Source organism: Pezoporus wallicus, unplaced genomic scaffold, assembly GCF_028554395.1.
Source record: "Pezoporus wallicus isolate ANWC-B61680 ecotype Strahan unplaced genomic scaffold, APGP_CSIRO_Pwel_v1 scaffold_13239, whole genome shotgun sequence".
In the NCBI taxonomy this organism is placed as follows: domain Eukaryota; kingdom Metazoa; phylum Chordata; class Aves; order Psittaciformes; family Psittacidae; genus Pezoporus; species Pezoporus wallicus.
In genome coordinates this window covers 6828352-6842999 of record NW_026642052.1, presented here as the reverse complement: position 1 = coordinate 6842999, position 14648 = coordinate 6828352, and the positions used below count along the sequence as shown (strand labels likewise).

Below are 14648 nucleotides of genomic sequence, written 5' to 3'. Positions count from 1 at the left end.
ACTCATTTTCTTTTTTTACTTAGCATTTGTCTTCATTACTAAAAGCAGTTACCATTTTCACACTTTATTTCTTGGAATTAGCAATCACCTAACAGTGTTAATTAGAATTGGAAACTCCTGACAGGAGTATTTAGAACCAAAGAAAAGTATTTTTTATTGATGCCATAAAAGATATGAAAGAGCTGCTTCTGCCTGATTTTGCCAAGCTTATAAGTATCAAGCTGTGTATATGCTAGGTGTTGCTTTTTCTTCTAGGTAACATGATGACTTTTAGTTTATTCTATCATCTGATACAGTGTTCCTGCCCTATCAAAGCCCTCTGGTAGAAAAACGTAAAGTCTTCTCTTCCAGTCTAATTCTATGCTGTTCTTCCTAATTAACTCCTAATTATTCTCATCTCTTTTTCCTTTTACAAAACCGACTGTCAAGAAATATGTTAAAGCTAGGGTAAGTGCTTTTTCCCTTCTGAAATTGCACGTTATAGAATTTTCTGAATGCTTGGTTCTGATTTTAACCGTTCTCTCTTCACTCCAAATAAATCTTAGTTAAATCTAAAGTCTTCCAGTACACAGTGCGTAAGAGTCATAGAATGGTTTGGTTTGGAAGGGATTATTAGAGATAATATAGTTCCAAACCCCTGCTAGAGGCAGGGACAGCTTCCACTAGACCAGGTTGCTCAAAGCCCCATCCAACCTGGCCTTGAACACTTCCAGGGATGGAGCAGCCGCAGCTTCTCTGGGCAACCTGTGCCAGTGCCTCACCACGCTCACAGGGAAGAACTTCTTCCTTATGTCTAATCTAAATCTACCCTCTTTCAATTTAAAGCCATTACCTCTTGTCCTATCACTACTTGCTCTTATAAAAAGTCATATTCATTTTAATACAACTGTTGTTACTATATATAGTGTGATATATTGTATTATATGAAGTAATCTAGAGAAGATCGAAGTATGTATATAATATTAAAAGAGATGGGCTCTTACCTGTAGCAGTGACTTGAATGTTTTTTTTCTCCCCTCCTTTCTAATAGAGCACTTTAAATCAGAGCATCCGGTTACTGAAGAGGACATCATCTGAACTTATGGTAAACTTTTCTTTCTGGCAACAGGAACATTTTTATGTGTTTTAAGTCCATTCACCGCATATGCAGGGCATATATTTTCAGTACAGCTATTTCTAGCTGTTCTGTTATTGGGAGTGCATTGAAGTAGTAGCAGGGATTCAGATATTTCTTGTGTACAGCTTTTTCTATTTTCTACCCTGGCTTTCCCTTCCTTACAGAGGGGAAAAGAAAAAAAGAAAAGAAAAAGTTGGGATTTTTTTTTTTTTTTAAACGTGATTTTTAAACTGAATTGTCACGTGGAAAACTAGACTTCAGTTCCATGTGGTGTGTTACTCATTCTCCTAAAACTGTAGTTGTTTTTTCTAGAATCCTTGAATGCAAAACGTGGGGAGTTGGGGGGGAAGACAACCAAGAAGTAAACTACAAAAATTCAGCTGAGAAAAGAGAGCTTAACATGTCTTGTCCAACTACATCTTGTCCAACATCCAGCTCCCAGGGGCCTGTTTCTTTAGCATAGAACTTGTTACCTTCCTGCTTCTGCAGCTTCAGCCTTGCTGTGGGAGTCTGGACCTGTGTAGAGGCTTCCCCAGGACAGCCGTGTTTCCTCTCTAAGTAGCAGCTCATGTCCACACAATGGGACTGCTGCCTTCACAGCCTGCTGGACTTGGGAGAATAAGCAGCAGGATGGTTACTTTTCTGCAGCAAAGCTTTCTGTTGCCACCAGCCTCCCTTGGCTCTGCTAGCAAGAATCCAGCCACACTAGCTAGCACTTAAGAGTCATAGTCGCAACAGCTTGATGGGCTATACCTAACCCAGTTCTTCCCATTATGGTTTTCACCTGTCCACAGCAGCAGATGAGCTAGGTTTCCTTTAGAATCTGTGATTTGAACCTGGAAGGTGGGGCTAAGAAGTCATGAAATCAGGTGCTGATAACAGTGTTTGACCTGTAAGTGTATTTGGGAAACACCTCTACAGTTTCAAGCTGTATGTACGTTATCCTTTGTGTGTGTTCTTTGAGAGACTTAATAGGGTTGCACATGCATTGAAGAAGTGTCTCAGTCCTTTTGCATGTTGATTAGCAGCATGTTCCAGCTGTATAGAATCATACTCTAGTAAGTAAGAGTTGTAATAGTAATACAGGCACGGTATTCTTGCTGTGCACTGTATGTGTCTGTAACATTATATACTACATTGATGAATGTATTTCTACTTTTACAGAAAGGAAAGAGAATGGAAGAGAAAGCTGATCTAGTATATAAATCGGTAATAGGATTCAGGAAAAGATACTGTTTATAATTATTAATGTCCTCCTTTCTTAGTAGTGAGAGAATTTTGTCAGGTGATCTTGAATCTATAGGCTGGCTCATGTTCTGTCTGGATTTGCATGTTTTGACAGGACAGTAACATTGGTTTTTAAAGAGAATAGGGTCCCAAAAATGACTGCAGAGCCATTGTAACAGCGTGAAAGTTACTTATTTATATTAAATGCTGTCTCTTCCTCTCCAGGTTAAGGTGAAAAATGTCATAAGCGCTGTTAATGCTGCCCAGCTTCTCATAAATAACAACGCTTCTCTAGTTATTGTACAGGTGAGCTTTAGTTAATTAAAGTACATTAATTTATGATTTCATGGAGATAAAGTTTCATTTACTTTTATTCACTTCACTGTTTTCTGTTCCTAGGAGACGAAAAAGTACATGGATACCATTGTTGGCTACTTTGAGCAATACATTGAGTGGGTCAAGGAGTCGGTAAGATGCATTAACTTCATGAGAGAAGCTGTGTTTGAAAAGAATGTGAAAAATCTAGATGATAATAATGATCATGTTGCTTTGATAGTATGTTTTATAGTTTCAGTTTGTAAGAGATTTGTACTTACTATGAAGGGGAAAACTTGTCTTCTGTAAATAGTTCTGTTGTTTTTGAAATAGAACAGAAATGATGAGTTGTGTTGATTGGAATAAGATGTAAAAACTACGTTTTTTTTTTCCCAGGGCTAGATTGAAATCTGCCATTAGCATTTGTGCTAATACTGCACAGTTCAAATTGATGTCATTAGCATCTTTTTTGATTTTTCTTTCTTCAGCTGCTGCCTTTAAGAAAGTAAGCTGAGGTTTTAGAGTTGTTCAGTTGATAGCATACCCTCATTGGAATTTGATAGGGTGAGAGAAAACAATTTAATAGCATCTGTAGCTATAATCTGTAGCAAGTTTTGAGATTCTTATTTTATTCTGTTACATACTTTGAACTATATGCTTATTTTCTTAATGTCTTTCAGATTGCCATGGAGGTAGCAGCATGCAAGCCTATTGCCAATGTGATAGATACAGCAGTAGATATTTTTCTATGCAGCTATATAATTGATTCTGTGGTAAGGAATATTTTCTGTTATTCAGAACTGGGGCAGTGGGAAATTCTTTGAATGTACATCTGCATTTAATTATTCTGGCTAGGCTGTTCTGAAGTATGACAATAAAGTGTCACGTTCAAAGTTATGCAGGGGAAAAAAAAAAGTTCAGATCTGGATCAAATCCAAAGCCAAACCAGTTCTGGACTTGTTTTATCTTCCCTGTAAACTTAGGCTTCTATTAGCAAGAATGTTGTAAAATTAACTATTCTTATTAAATTTCTTACCACTTGAATTGCAAAGTAAATACAGTACTACTGGTTTGGAATAAAAGATCTTGGAAAAAATAGCTGGTTTTCTGTTTGATTACTTGGTTCTGAGTGACCTTGAAATGGAAAAGCATAAAGATCTGAAGTTTCAGCTGTAAATGTTTCTGACTTAAGGAGAGGGAGTGGGGGAAGGAAGCGAGTGAGAAATGGGAAGGAAAAGCTTTCTCAGGTATCTTCCCTGGAATCTAGAAAACCTGAATGAGGTTTTATCATTTGACTTGCAGCAGACCTTGATACATTCCTATACAGTGGAGACTTGGAACATGACTGGTTGCAATAGATAAGGGCAGTATTGGTTTTTCATCTTGCCAAAAGAGCTTGGAAAGAGGGCAGTATGTATTAAAAAGAGCATAAGAAACCATGTCTGGAAACTGCCTAAAATATCTCCTAGCTATTGCTTAGCTTTATGGCACTTGTAGCAGGGTCCTAATTATATCAAGAGTAAATGTGTATAATCAATCAAAGCCAAAGCATTCGAACCCTGATAGTGCTTTAACCACAAAATGCTCAATCTTGATAATGCTTAACCCCATAAACCTCCTAACCTGGCAGAATCATCGATTATCTCGCATGTTACAGAGCTTCTGTTCTCCTTTGTGTAGCCACTAACCATCTGGTGGGAGATGGACCATAATTTTCCTGATGATAGAACTTAGCAGAGTCACTTGAAAGTCACAATGCCTCCAGCCAATACAAATCAAATTTGAAAAATGATCTTTTTAACATCTGGTGATAACTCAGTTCAACTGTATGATAATGAAATCAGTTACACAAACAGGCTGCAGTTAGCAAGTTTAAAAGTACCTTGAAAAAGTGCTGGAAACTTGGATTTTGAGAAAGAACCATGAGAAAGATGAATACTTTAAAATACCAAGAAAGGAGAAAGAAAAAATGTGACTGGTAAATTAATGCTGAGATGCAAAATTACTTTCTCGCCCAAGGCTGAGTACATTGAAATAAGTTAGGGCACTATGGCTGTGTAGCTTTGAGCAACTTCAGACACATTTCTATTTGGTTACATTTGAGGACAGTGCTGTTCTTACTTTAGTTCACATTGACAGTAGAGAATACCTAACATGCCCTACCCCATGTAGTATAAGGAGCTTCAGATAATCCATGAGGCCAGTGCCACTAATTTTGGCTGTGTTCTTCCAGTAAAATGATTAGAATGTCAGTGTCTTTTTCCTGGATTCTGCTCTGTTTCAGAATACCTTCTGGTTTGGTTTGGGAGGCTCTTCAATATTTTTAATTCCTGCCATAATTTTTGCTGTGAAACTCTCCAAATACTATCGTAGAATGGATACAGAGGATGTATATGATGAGTAAGTATATACTCCTAAGTAAGCTAAATGGCACATGTATTGAAATATTTTTGTAGTATCTCACATGAAGGCACTATAATCCTGAGACCTTCTGCACTTTCAGATTAGAACTGTATGTTCTTGTAAAGTATTGCAGGTTTGGGTTGGTGCCTGCACAGTGCTTTGTGCAGGTGGGATGTGGTTGCCTTGACTTGCTGTGACTCTGTGCAGATAGTGTCAGCCCTGACTTTGAGAAACTTATTTCAGAATGAGGTTTTCAGAGCTTCATGTACAGTGATTATATAAATGTATTCTAAATGTACAAGTGATTAGCTTTGCTAAGTAACCTGTTAAGGTGAATTATGCCTGCTTTGTAATCTTCTTGAATGAATTTTTTGCTTTCTTTCTGTCTTAGTTATTCCTAACAAGTCTTTCCTTTTTCAATTGCAGTTCCTCTGTCTCAGGGACTTGGCATTTTACTTTATGATAACTGTTCTTGCACATTTTCCCATCAGTTTTGTTTTCACTGTTTTCTACTCTTTGGTTTTGCTCATTGTTCAGTTAGCCTGTGCACTGCATTTCTCAGTTTTCACACTGGTCATCACACATCATACACTGTGTAATGAAACACATTCACTAGTCAGTGGAGCAGAAACAGGCATGTACAGCTAAAATTACTCACTTATTAGTGTCTAGTTAATTACTCCTCCTTTTCTGTGTTTTTTAGTGGTGAAACCATACCCATGAAAATGTAAGACATTTTTGCTGGTATTTGTTACAATTATTCTGGTGGGAGGGTTTATATTTTTTCATGTAACTTGTTGCCTCAAATGAGGTAACGTGTTCTGTTTCACCAGACAATATAGGTTATATTAGAATATCCAATTCAAGAATACCAAAATACTTAATTTTTGGAGAATATATAAAAGTATTTAAAAATATTAAATTATAATTATACCACAACTCCTGAATGTTATAAAGGAAAAGTATGTTCTATTGTACAGATACAGTTTATCTTTGCACATAATACTGACATCCATGTACATGTCTTAGAAGCCATACTGTACATAGCACATTTTATAGTTAACATGGTCTTTCTTGGTGTATTTATTTTATTACAGTACGGAAAATGGTAATAATGGTTATCATAAAGAGCATTTATATGGTATACACAATCCTGTTTTTACAAGGTAAACCAAGTCTGAAACTGCATGCCTTCATGTGTCCTTACTTAATCTACTATATTAGTCACCTATCCACTTTTCTGCACGTTTTAAAGAGAATCACTTATATATGTGGGGTGTTTGTTTTTTTTTTTTGCATGGTTACTCACTATAGAAAATTTGTATGATTTATATTTCTCCAATATTCTTTACGTAGCAGCAGATATTGTCGTCATTTCCAGCAACTTAACACAGTAATTGCCAAAATTAGATCTTAAAATCCAGTTGATTAGGTATTCATCTAGGCCAGTGGGTGGTCCTAAATTGATAAACACGTTAAAATACTCTGATAGTCATTGAAAGTGATAGGATGGAATGCATTCTTAATCCCAAATTGTTTCATTTCTTGGATTGTGACAAGAGTAGTTTTTCCTGTGGAAAAGGCAGGTGATGCAGGACATGCAGAAAACACAAACAGAGAAAGTGGGTGTTTCTGCATGGGTAGAACTAGTGTAATGTCACAAAATAAGAAAGTCAAGTTTTGTTTACAAAGAAGGGGATTGGAGTTCTTTTCTGTATCTCCAACTTCTGTGCTGTAAAACCTTAGCTACTGTGAGACTTTCAGTTTCCATAGGGACACCATAGAGTGTCCCACAGTTTTGATAGTTAGGGTTGCAAAATATCTGAGTTGCTTAAGGAAGGATCTAACTTAAAATTGAAATCTATGCTCACTGTGCCTTAACTTGCGACCTCGTGACTGATAGTACAGGTTGAGTATTAGTAGAGAAATTCCTTTCATAATGGGTAAATAGCAAGAGAACTCACAGTTTGGAAGTCATGCCAGATTTTGTGGCTGAATCAGGTGTATGTTATTATTCATTAGAACTCTATTTAACAATAATTAATTTGCTAACCAAATCTTGATTTCTTCTGAAGGAAATTTTTATATATAACAATACTTTTAGGGATACTTACAGTTACAATTGTCATGATATGTTCTGCAACTTAAGGGTACTCTCTGAATATTAAAACCTACTATGTGTTTAATTCAAAAATACTTTCTTCTGGCATATCTAAGGACTTTCAGTGCTAAGGTCTTTTGATATTTTACATAAAAGGAAACTAATAATTGTTCAGGCCTTAGAAGCACCTTTCTGATCTTTGAATCTTTAATATGAATGTTAATATTCTTGACATTCATAGCATGTTTTCTGTGATATTTCGGTGATTGATGAATAGTGATTAATACAGTGCTCCTGCATAAGCTAAAAATTACTAACCTAAAAGAATCATTTAAACAAAGACCCACTAGTTCAGTCTTGACTTTATTTTCTTAAATCTTAAGTTTTAAGTTACTCAAAATGGGCTGCCATAATAAAATGTAGAGGTTCAGCAGTGCTGACTTCTGTATGTTGACATAATTTGAAAAACTGCTAATTGAGTGAGACATGCTTTTTGAATTTCTCATTCTGGGATTCCTGCAGCACATAGTCTTGTTTCTAATTTTCATTTTGGCAAACTCTTCACTCTTACGCTATCCTTCCTTTTTCTCGTTTCCTATAAATTATTTTGGAAGACACTTTGAGACATGAATTCAAATAGATTTCTGTACACCTGCACTTTTGCACGTGTGAAGAATCCCACAGGGATTTTTTGTCCTTCAGAATCAGATGGATTATTTTGCTGGAAGGAGAAGCCAATATTTTTCTTTATAAGTATGAAATATCTAAATACAATATCTCTAGGTATCTCACACAAGTGTTTTTATGTGTGTGCCAAAGATACAAGTAGCCTCAAATACAGCCACTGCTTTTATGAGAGCAAAATGGGAGGCTAGGTTATGTTCTCAAAGGAGTGGTGGTGAATAGTAATCCAAACATTTCTTCCTATCATGAAACAAAGATAAAAAAGATAATAAAGAAAGGTTGGTGGAGAAATCCATGAATCTGTTTCCTCCTCTTTGGAAAAATTCTTGCTTAAGTGGGTACAAGTTTGAGAATAGTTCATGCCAACTGAGCTTGTCTCACCTTACTCAGACGCGGTATTTCTGTTCCACTCATGGGCAAAAAAAAATGATGGTTTTGGTTTGTGTTTTTTTTCTCGTATAGCTCTGTGGAACAGTGGTAACACATACTGGAAACACGAAGGGGTAAGTGATGAGCTTTTAAAGTCAATTCTAGGTTATTACTACTGTACTATTTTTAAGAAGGCTGCTCTGCTTTCCATAACATGAGTGTTTTAAGTTGTAAAAGTAAAAAATAACCTACTTATTGAACCATATTGATACCCATGTGAAAAATCTATGCCTAATTCTACTTAAATTACATTATAATTCTGTCTTCATAAAGATTCCCTGAATTGGTTTTGTGTTTATTTCCAGGCTATATAAATGAGGCTCGAGATTCTTCTGTGGGAATATATCATTATTCTTCCAAGTGTATTGGCATTTGCATTCATCTTCTAAATCCTGAGCCACTCATTTTATGTCGCCCATACTGTAAATCCCAATTGTACTGTTGAATGTTATGCCATAGACTACTGTACAGAATATCTTGCAATCAGGGCACTGCCTCTTAAATACCACTGTTCAAAGCTTGAATTAAAATGGTTTTTGTTTTTTACTTTTTTACACTGGGCTTTTTACCTTACATCACAGTATATAAATTAATTAGATTAACAGTCTTTGCCTAGCAATCCTCTGACAACTGGTCAAGTTCTTAAATTGTTGATTTGTGTTAAAAACAGTGCATACACGTTTACATAAAAATGCATTTTATATACAGAGACTTTTGTATATACATTTTTCTTAAGACTTGAGTGTTTAGTTAAGATTTTAATCTTGTATAGTGCTCTTCACAAATTTACCAGCATGATCAGTGTTGCTATTTGGTGCTCTTGAATGGTCACTTTGGACTAAATTTGAAGTGTAATGGGATCCACAGTGTCTCTTTGTGTCTCTGAAAACTTCAGTTGCAGTTTCGTTTTGCTCCCTCTTTTTTAAAAAAAAATATTTAGTATTTAGTGGGTTTCGCAGTGTAGACCTAAAAGGGAATTTTTTTGGGAGAAGTTTGTTTTGCAACTCTTTGGGTGGGAGGGTTGGGAGTGTCCGTGATGCATAATATAGTGCAAAAGCTAAGCTTTCTAGAGTTCAGTAGTACTCAAAAAGAGCATGAGAAATGCCATATGTGGGTGATTTTTAGAATGCTTTACATTTTCTGCCTCCCTTTTCCTCATTCACACTCACTTCTGTGATGTTCTTAATAACACCACTGTTAAGCTGTGACTCTTTCAGGGGGCAGCAATATTATTTTTGCTAAATATTTTAAAAATATGATTTCTAATACTGAAACTCAAATGTGTTTTACAATTGGAGTTAACATTTCTACTACTAGAGTTACTGCCTTGAATTTAGGCATACAGTTGCATTGCTGAATTAACACCAGAATTCATCAACAAGGCCCAAAAGTATCTCTGTTACTAGAGTAAAACATTAAGGTGGGTGAATTAATTGTGTATATCGATCTAAAATATTGTCTCTTCATATGTCAGTATTGTTAACTTTGTTTCCAACAAGTTTCGTTGGCTTGAAGTAGGGGTAATTCTGTCAAACAGTCATGTAATTGTTAAGACATGCTGAAAAGCGATACCAGTCTTTAACCTGGAATAACCTTAAATTTTTCATTTTTAGGTCATAAATGAAAACATTTCTAATTGCCAGTATGTAGCATATGTGTATATGTAATGTTCAGAACTGCAGATTTTTAAAAGTTTCTATTTTTAATTTGAGAAAATTCCCAGTTTCCCAGTTCATTTAAATAAAAAAGAAGTTGCTTAACTACCTGATGTTTGATTCTCAGTTGTTTTGTTGCGTAGACCTGTCTCAGAAGATATGAACTGAGTTAACTTCTTATGAAAATAATTTTTTTTACCATGATTAAGTATTTCTGCTATATTTGACTTCTGTTAATGACTTTAGCTTAAGCAACATAAGAGACTAAGAATTGAAGCAGGAAGAACTGAAAGAATATTGAGTGGGGGAGCTTCCATCTTCTGTAGAGATTATGCAGAGATGGAAGGATTTGAGCTAATGAGTTGTAGAGGATACCCACATAACCTGCAAGTGCTCAAGGTGTTACCACTTGCCTGTTGGTGGTGGTGCTGCAGCAGTGACAGCAGAATTAAATATTTGCCGGTTCTTCTGCTCCTGTAGTTCACTGCTGGCATCCTGACTTAACTTGTAAAAGGACAGTTGTTTTCCACTGGTACAACAGACCAGGAGCTGTTTCATGTGATGCACAGGCAGATGGGGCACACATGCCAGATGGGAGCAAGACAAACACTGATCATTAACATATTAACTGTAATACATAAATATACCAGTGCTCTTGAGTCCAAACTTTGGTATTGGTCCTTGTAGTCTGTTTTGTTTCCATGATTGCACTTTAAAAACTTTCAGAACAATAGGTCTGAAACTGGTATAAAGTAACTTTTAAGTAGTTTTGAACTTTTTAACAACTATTAGAACAAGAGAGATGAATGGCTTTAGTTTCTAACCTAGGAACTGTCAGTGCTGTTATGCATAACCAAGTGTAAATAATACATTTGTTTGTCAAATATTAATAGTTATTTGACTGTTTGCAGTAGGGATTTTAAATTCTTGAAATGAAGGTGCGGTGAAATGAAGTGTGAGGTAGGCAACAAGATTCTTCTGGCTGGCTGGATGTTGGGCAAGAAGACCTCCAGAAAACAATAGAAGAGTGAATTGTGAATCTGAAGTAGGTTTGTACCATTGCTGTTTCTCCTAAAACTTGAGACTCCTAAGGCTGTCCTTTGAAAGAGACAGTTGGGGGGAGCAAATGGCAAAAAGATAGAAATGAGACCTCTACTAAAAATGTGATTAAAATTGCCTTAGAGAGGAGATGGAAAGAAAGCTATGCTGTTCTCTCTAACAAATGGTGTTTAGTCATGGGGAACTTCATGGCATGTTCACTGGAAGAATGAGGTTCAGGATACCCAAAATGGCTGTTCCAAGTGGTTGCATCTTGAAGCAGACAACTCCCGGACAAGCTGGGATGCCACATCAGCCAGGGACTCTAGTGTCAAGTATTAGAGAAGCACCTTTTGCAATTTTAGTTTTCTGTTCTGCTTCACTGTCTGTGTTCAATGAATGGTTTTACCTTGTTATTTTCTTTATCAATACGTATTGAACTGCTAGGTATACAAAATAGTGTTCTATTCCATTGTGTATGGCCATTCTTATACCCAGGGTTTCTAGCACCCCAGTTATTCAAGCATACTTAAATTATATGCTCACTATTCCAGAAGCTGTTCAGGTCAGACTTGGTGTATCATACATGTCTGCTGGGGTCTTATTAGCCAGAAATGTACTGTGGCTTGCAGAATTTTGGAAGGGATTCTTCTCATGACCTCCTGGATGCCAAGAAAGTTACCATGATTTTCCTTAGCTCTGCTTTTACTTGCTGTAGCAGAAACTGCTAGTACAGGACTCTGCAGTAATACATTTCTGTTCTCTTGCCTTTGTTTTATGGCAGTTTTACGGCAGTTTCAGTTTTACAGCTCATTTATTATGAACAGGAAAATACCTATTTAGAAAAAAAGTGGAAGGTGATAAAACACAAATATCTGACATACTCTGGGGTCTCTTCCCTGCTGCTGAAAGCCATGATAAGCTAACTCTGTTGTCTTGCTCCTTTGGCTGTAAACAACCCATGGTGTGACAATGGTGATACACTTCCAAATGTTTGGTTTATATTTAGGCCTGTAATATCTTATTTTGCTAAACCTTTATTTCTTAACATGCTTGAAAACTGCAAGTCTAAAAATCTTTCACAGCTCAAAGAATGTGCACTTGATTCTTCAACGTGTCCCCACTGTGCTGACATGTGTCATGTGCTGATGAAGTGTTAACGTTGGATCCTTACTGTACAAATCCACAGAAAACCCATTCCACAAATCAGCCTTTATTAGTAAGACACATTTTAATCACCCAGATGTAGCGGCATAGATTGCTTTGGCACTTTCATCTGTTTTTACTTCAGTATGGTCTTACAAGCTCTGGCATGAAGATAGCTGGCTATAAAGCAGCTGGAGAATGGAAAATATCTGTTCAAATCAAATATGACATGTTCATCCTGGATAGGAATGTGCTTCTCAGTTATACAACTATCACTCTATATTTAACTGCATTTACAAGGTTTGTCCTGTTACCTTCTTGGGGGTTCACAGGTTATTTGACACTCCCTCAGGCTATAAATTATGGCACATGCTTACTGAAGTGTGATTTATTATTTTTATTAAAAAAAAAATAAACCTTCCGTCCCATGTTCCACTGGTAAGAGGCTCCTTTGTGCACCAAGCCTTTAAATTGTGAGCAGCCACTTACTGCTTTCACGTATTTTGGATCGTGTTGCCCAAGGATCTCAGTCATCTCCTCTCACCATGAAGAGTTTTGCTCTTCTTTTCCTAGTAGTGATCTGTGGCATGGGAGGATTGGGACAGAAGTTGAAGCCAAAGAAAAGAAGCAACGGTGAAGTAATCAATTTTCGGACTAAAACCAAAGATGTTTGCACAATGAGCATGAGTGGGGATGAGGAGATGAAACTTAGAATTGAATGCAGAAGCCAAGGCGTGACCTACTGGTGTGAATTCACTGGCAAGCCATCAGTCTGTCGTGCTTTCACAAACAACCCAAAGATTTACTGGAACCAGATCGCCATGGAACTTAGAAAGCTCCCGCATGCCTGCGAATCCACACAAGTGTTGAAGATCACCATGTGCCAAAAGGCTCCCTCAGAAGCTCTCATGAAGCAAATAGCTGCTGGTATGGAACCAGGAGATGCAGCAAACCAAGTCAGATCAGTCCAGAAAACTTCCACTTCTGGAAGGGGAGCAGGGAAAAGCTCTATTAAGAAAATATTAAAACCTCCAATACTACCACTTACAAAACCAACCCAACATAGTCAAGGGTCTGAAAATGAAACAGAAGCAATGAAGCTGGCCCGGGAACATTGCTGGGAATCCCTGCATGGTTTCTGCTCCTACATTATTGGAATCTTCAGAGGTTAAGGGTTCACTTCAGGTAAAACTCCCACCTTGAAGCACAGCAGAATATACCTAAGCGTAATCCTGTTGTAATTTTGTTTAATTTTGATCCTGGGGGTCTTTTAGAGGTGGGGGAGGGAGGTTCTAGGCTCATTTACTGAAATCTAACATGGCAAAGTCTGTACTGTGGCTTCTGAGGGGCTGGACAACTTAAACTTCAGTGATGTTGCTAGTTAAGGACTACCTCACAGCCTCCTGTGGGGTCTTCAGTGCGTACTGAGATGTTTGTTCTATCTATTATTAATTCTATGGTATTTCAGTTCTACCTGTTTGAATTGGGCTTGTTTTCTGCCTTCTGTTACTCCTTCCTTCTTGTGCTGACTTTCGTATTTAAGCCAGTGAGGTAAGCTAAATAACAAATGCATCAGCTAGAACGATTTATACCTACATTAAGAAATCAGAGGATAAAGCTTGTTCATCACAATGGCTAGTTAATAATAACTTTCATTTTAAGAAGTAGTTCATAAACAACTAAAAGAAATGAGTAAAACCAAATGGACTGTCTTGGTTTGAGACTCTGCAAGTTTCTGTGCAGATAGTAGGGGATTGCATGCAGGCGCTTGTCAGGCAAGTCTCAGGTTTTCAGCCAGGATTTAAAAAGACAAAGCCCTTGCGGAAGTGATTGGTTTTATATCTACTTCCATTTCAGCTCAGGAGCTGGTGACTGAATCTGGCACAATTTTGACAGAAATGAGAATAGATGCAGCATGAACCAGCAAGTCTTTAGGCTGCTGCTGATCTTTCTTGTGCTTGATGCAGCAATGTGTCTAATCTTGTTTTCTTCTTTGTTTTGCAGAGCAAAATTTTTACAGCTGAAGAAGGGCCCTTGCTGTAGTTTAATAATTTAGACGTAAGAATTTTGTTTTAAAAGTGAGTCATCTCTGTAAATCTTGTAGCTTAATCTTCTTTTTGCACCCCTAAAATGAAACTTGGGACAGCCCTGAAAAATGCATGAAGCTGGAGTGACTGTACTTAAAGTGTTTGGATGAACTGACTGTTCTTAGGTCTGTTGCACACCAAGGTGTACAGCGCTTATATAACCAAGGTTCCACTTCAGCAGTGCTGAGCTTGGATAGGTTTTTGTTTGTGCTGATTCTCTTTGATGTGTTGGAAATGAAAGCTGTAAATGATGCTACAGTTATTACAAGCAATAAAATGTATAAAAACATATTCAGTGTGCTTTCTTACAATTTTAAATGGTGCTACTTGTATAAGGTCATGGTATTTGATGCTTGTTTCTTAAGAGATTATTGGTGGAATGTGTAAGAGAAGTTACAAGCCTGAGTCATTACTTTCCCACTGTGAATGTGTTTTCATTAATATTA

The 14648-nt window shown here is 36.9% G+C and overlaps 2 protein-coding genes across 11 annotated transcripts in view; both read left to right on the top strand.

Moving 5' to 3' along the window:
• The window catches only part of PROM1 (prominin 1), a 63061-nt gene extending 53022 nt beyond the window's left edge, over positions 1-10039 (top strand). For 4 of the 10 annotated variants that reach the window (XM_057426621.1, XM_057426623.1, XM_057426620.1 and 1 more), the window contains 9 exons: positions 430-447; positions 1031-1084; positions 2570-2650; positions 2744-2812; positions 3340-3432; positions 4944-5059; positions 6160-6228; positions 8310-8350; positions 8582-10039. In XM_057426621.1, coding sequence (XP_057282604.1) covers positions 430-447; positions 1031-1084; positions 2570-2650; positions 2744-2812; positions 3340-3432; positions 4944-5059; positions 6160-6228; positions 8310-8328 — 519 coding nt within the window. In that variant the 3' untranslated portion in view covers positions 8329-8350; positions 8582-10039. Of the gene's footprint in view, positions 1-429; positions 448-1030; positions 1085-2569; positions 2651-2743; positions 2813-3339; positions 3433-4943; positions 5060-5488; positions 5648-6159; positions 6229-8309; positions 8351-8581 lie in introns of those variants that run through there. The other 6 variants (XM_057426624.1, XM_057426622.1, XM_057426628.1 and 3 more) reach the window with 4 other exon arrangements.
• Positions 10040-11773: 1734 nt separating this feature from the next.
• FGFBP2 (fibroblast growth factor binding protein 2) lies at positions 11774-14493 on the top strand. Its single transcript, XM_057426667.1, has 2 exons — positions 11774-13300; positions 14120-14493. Exon 1 carries the CDS (start codon positions 12661-12663, stop codon positions 13285-13287), a length of 627 nt encoding a protein of 208 aa, XP_057282650.1. The 5' UTR covers positions 11774-12660; the 3' UTR covers positions 13288-13300; positions 14120-14493.
• The last annotated feature ends 155 nt before the right edge of the window (positions 14494-14648 follow it).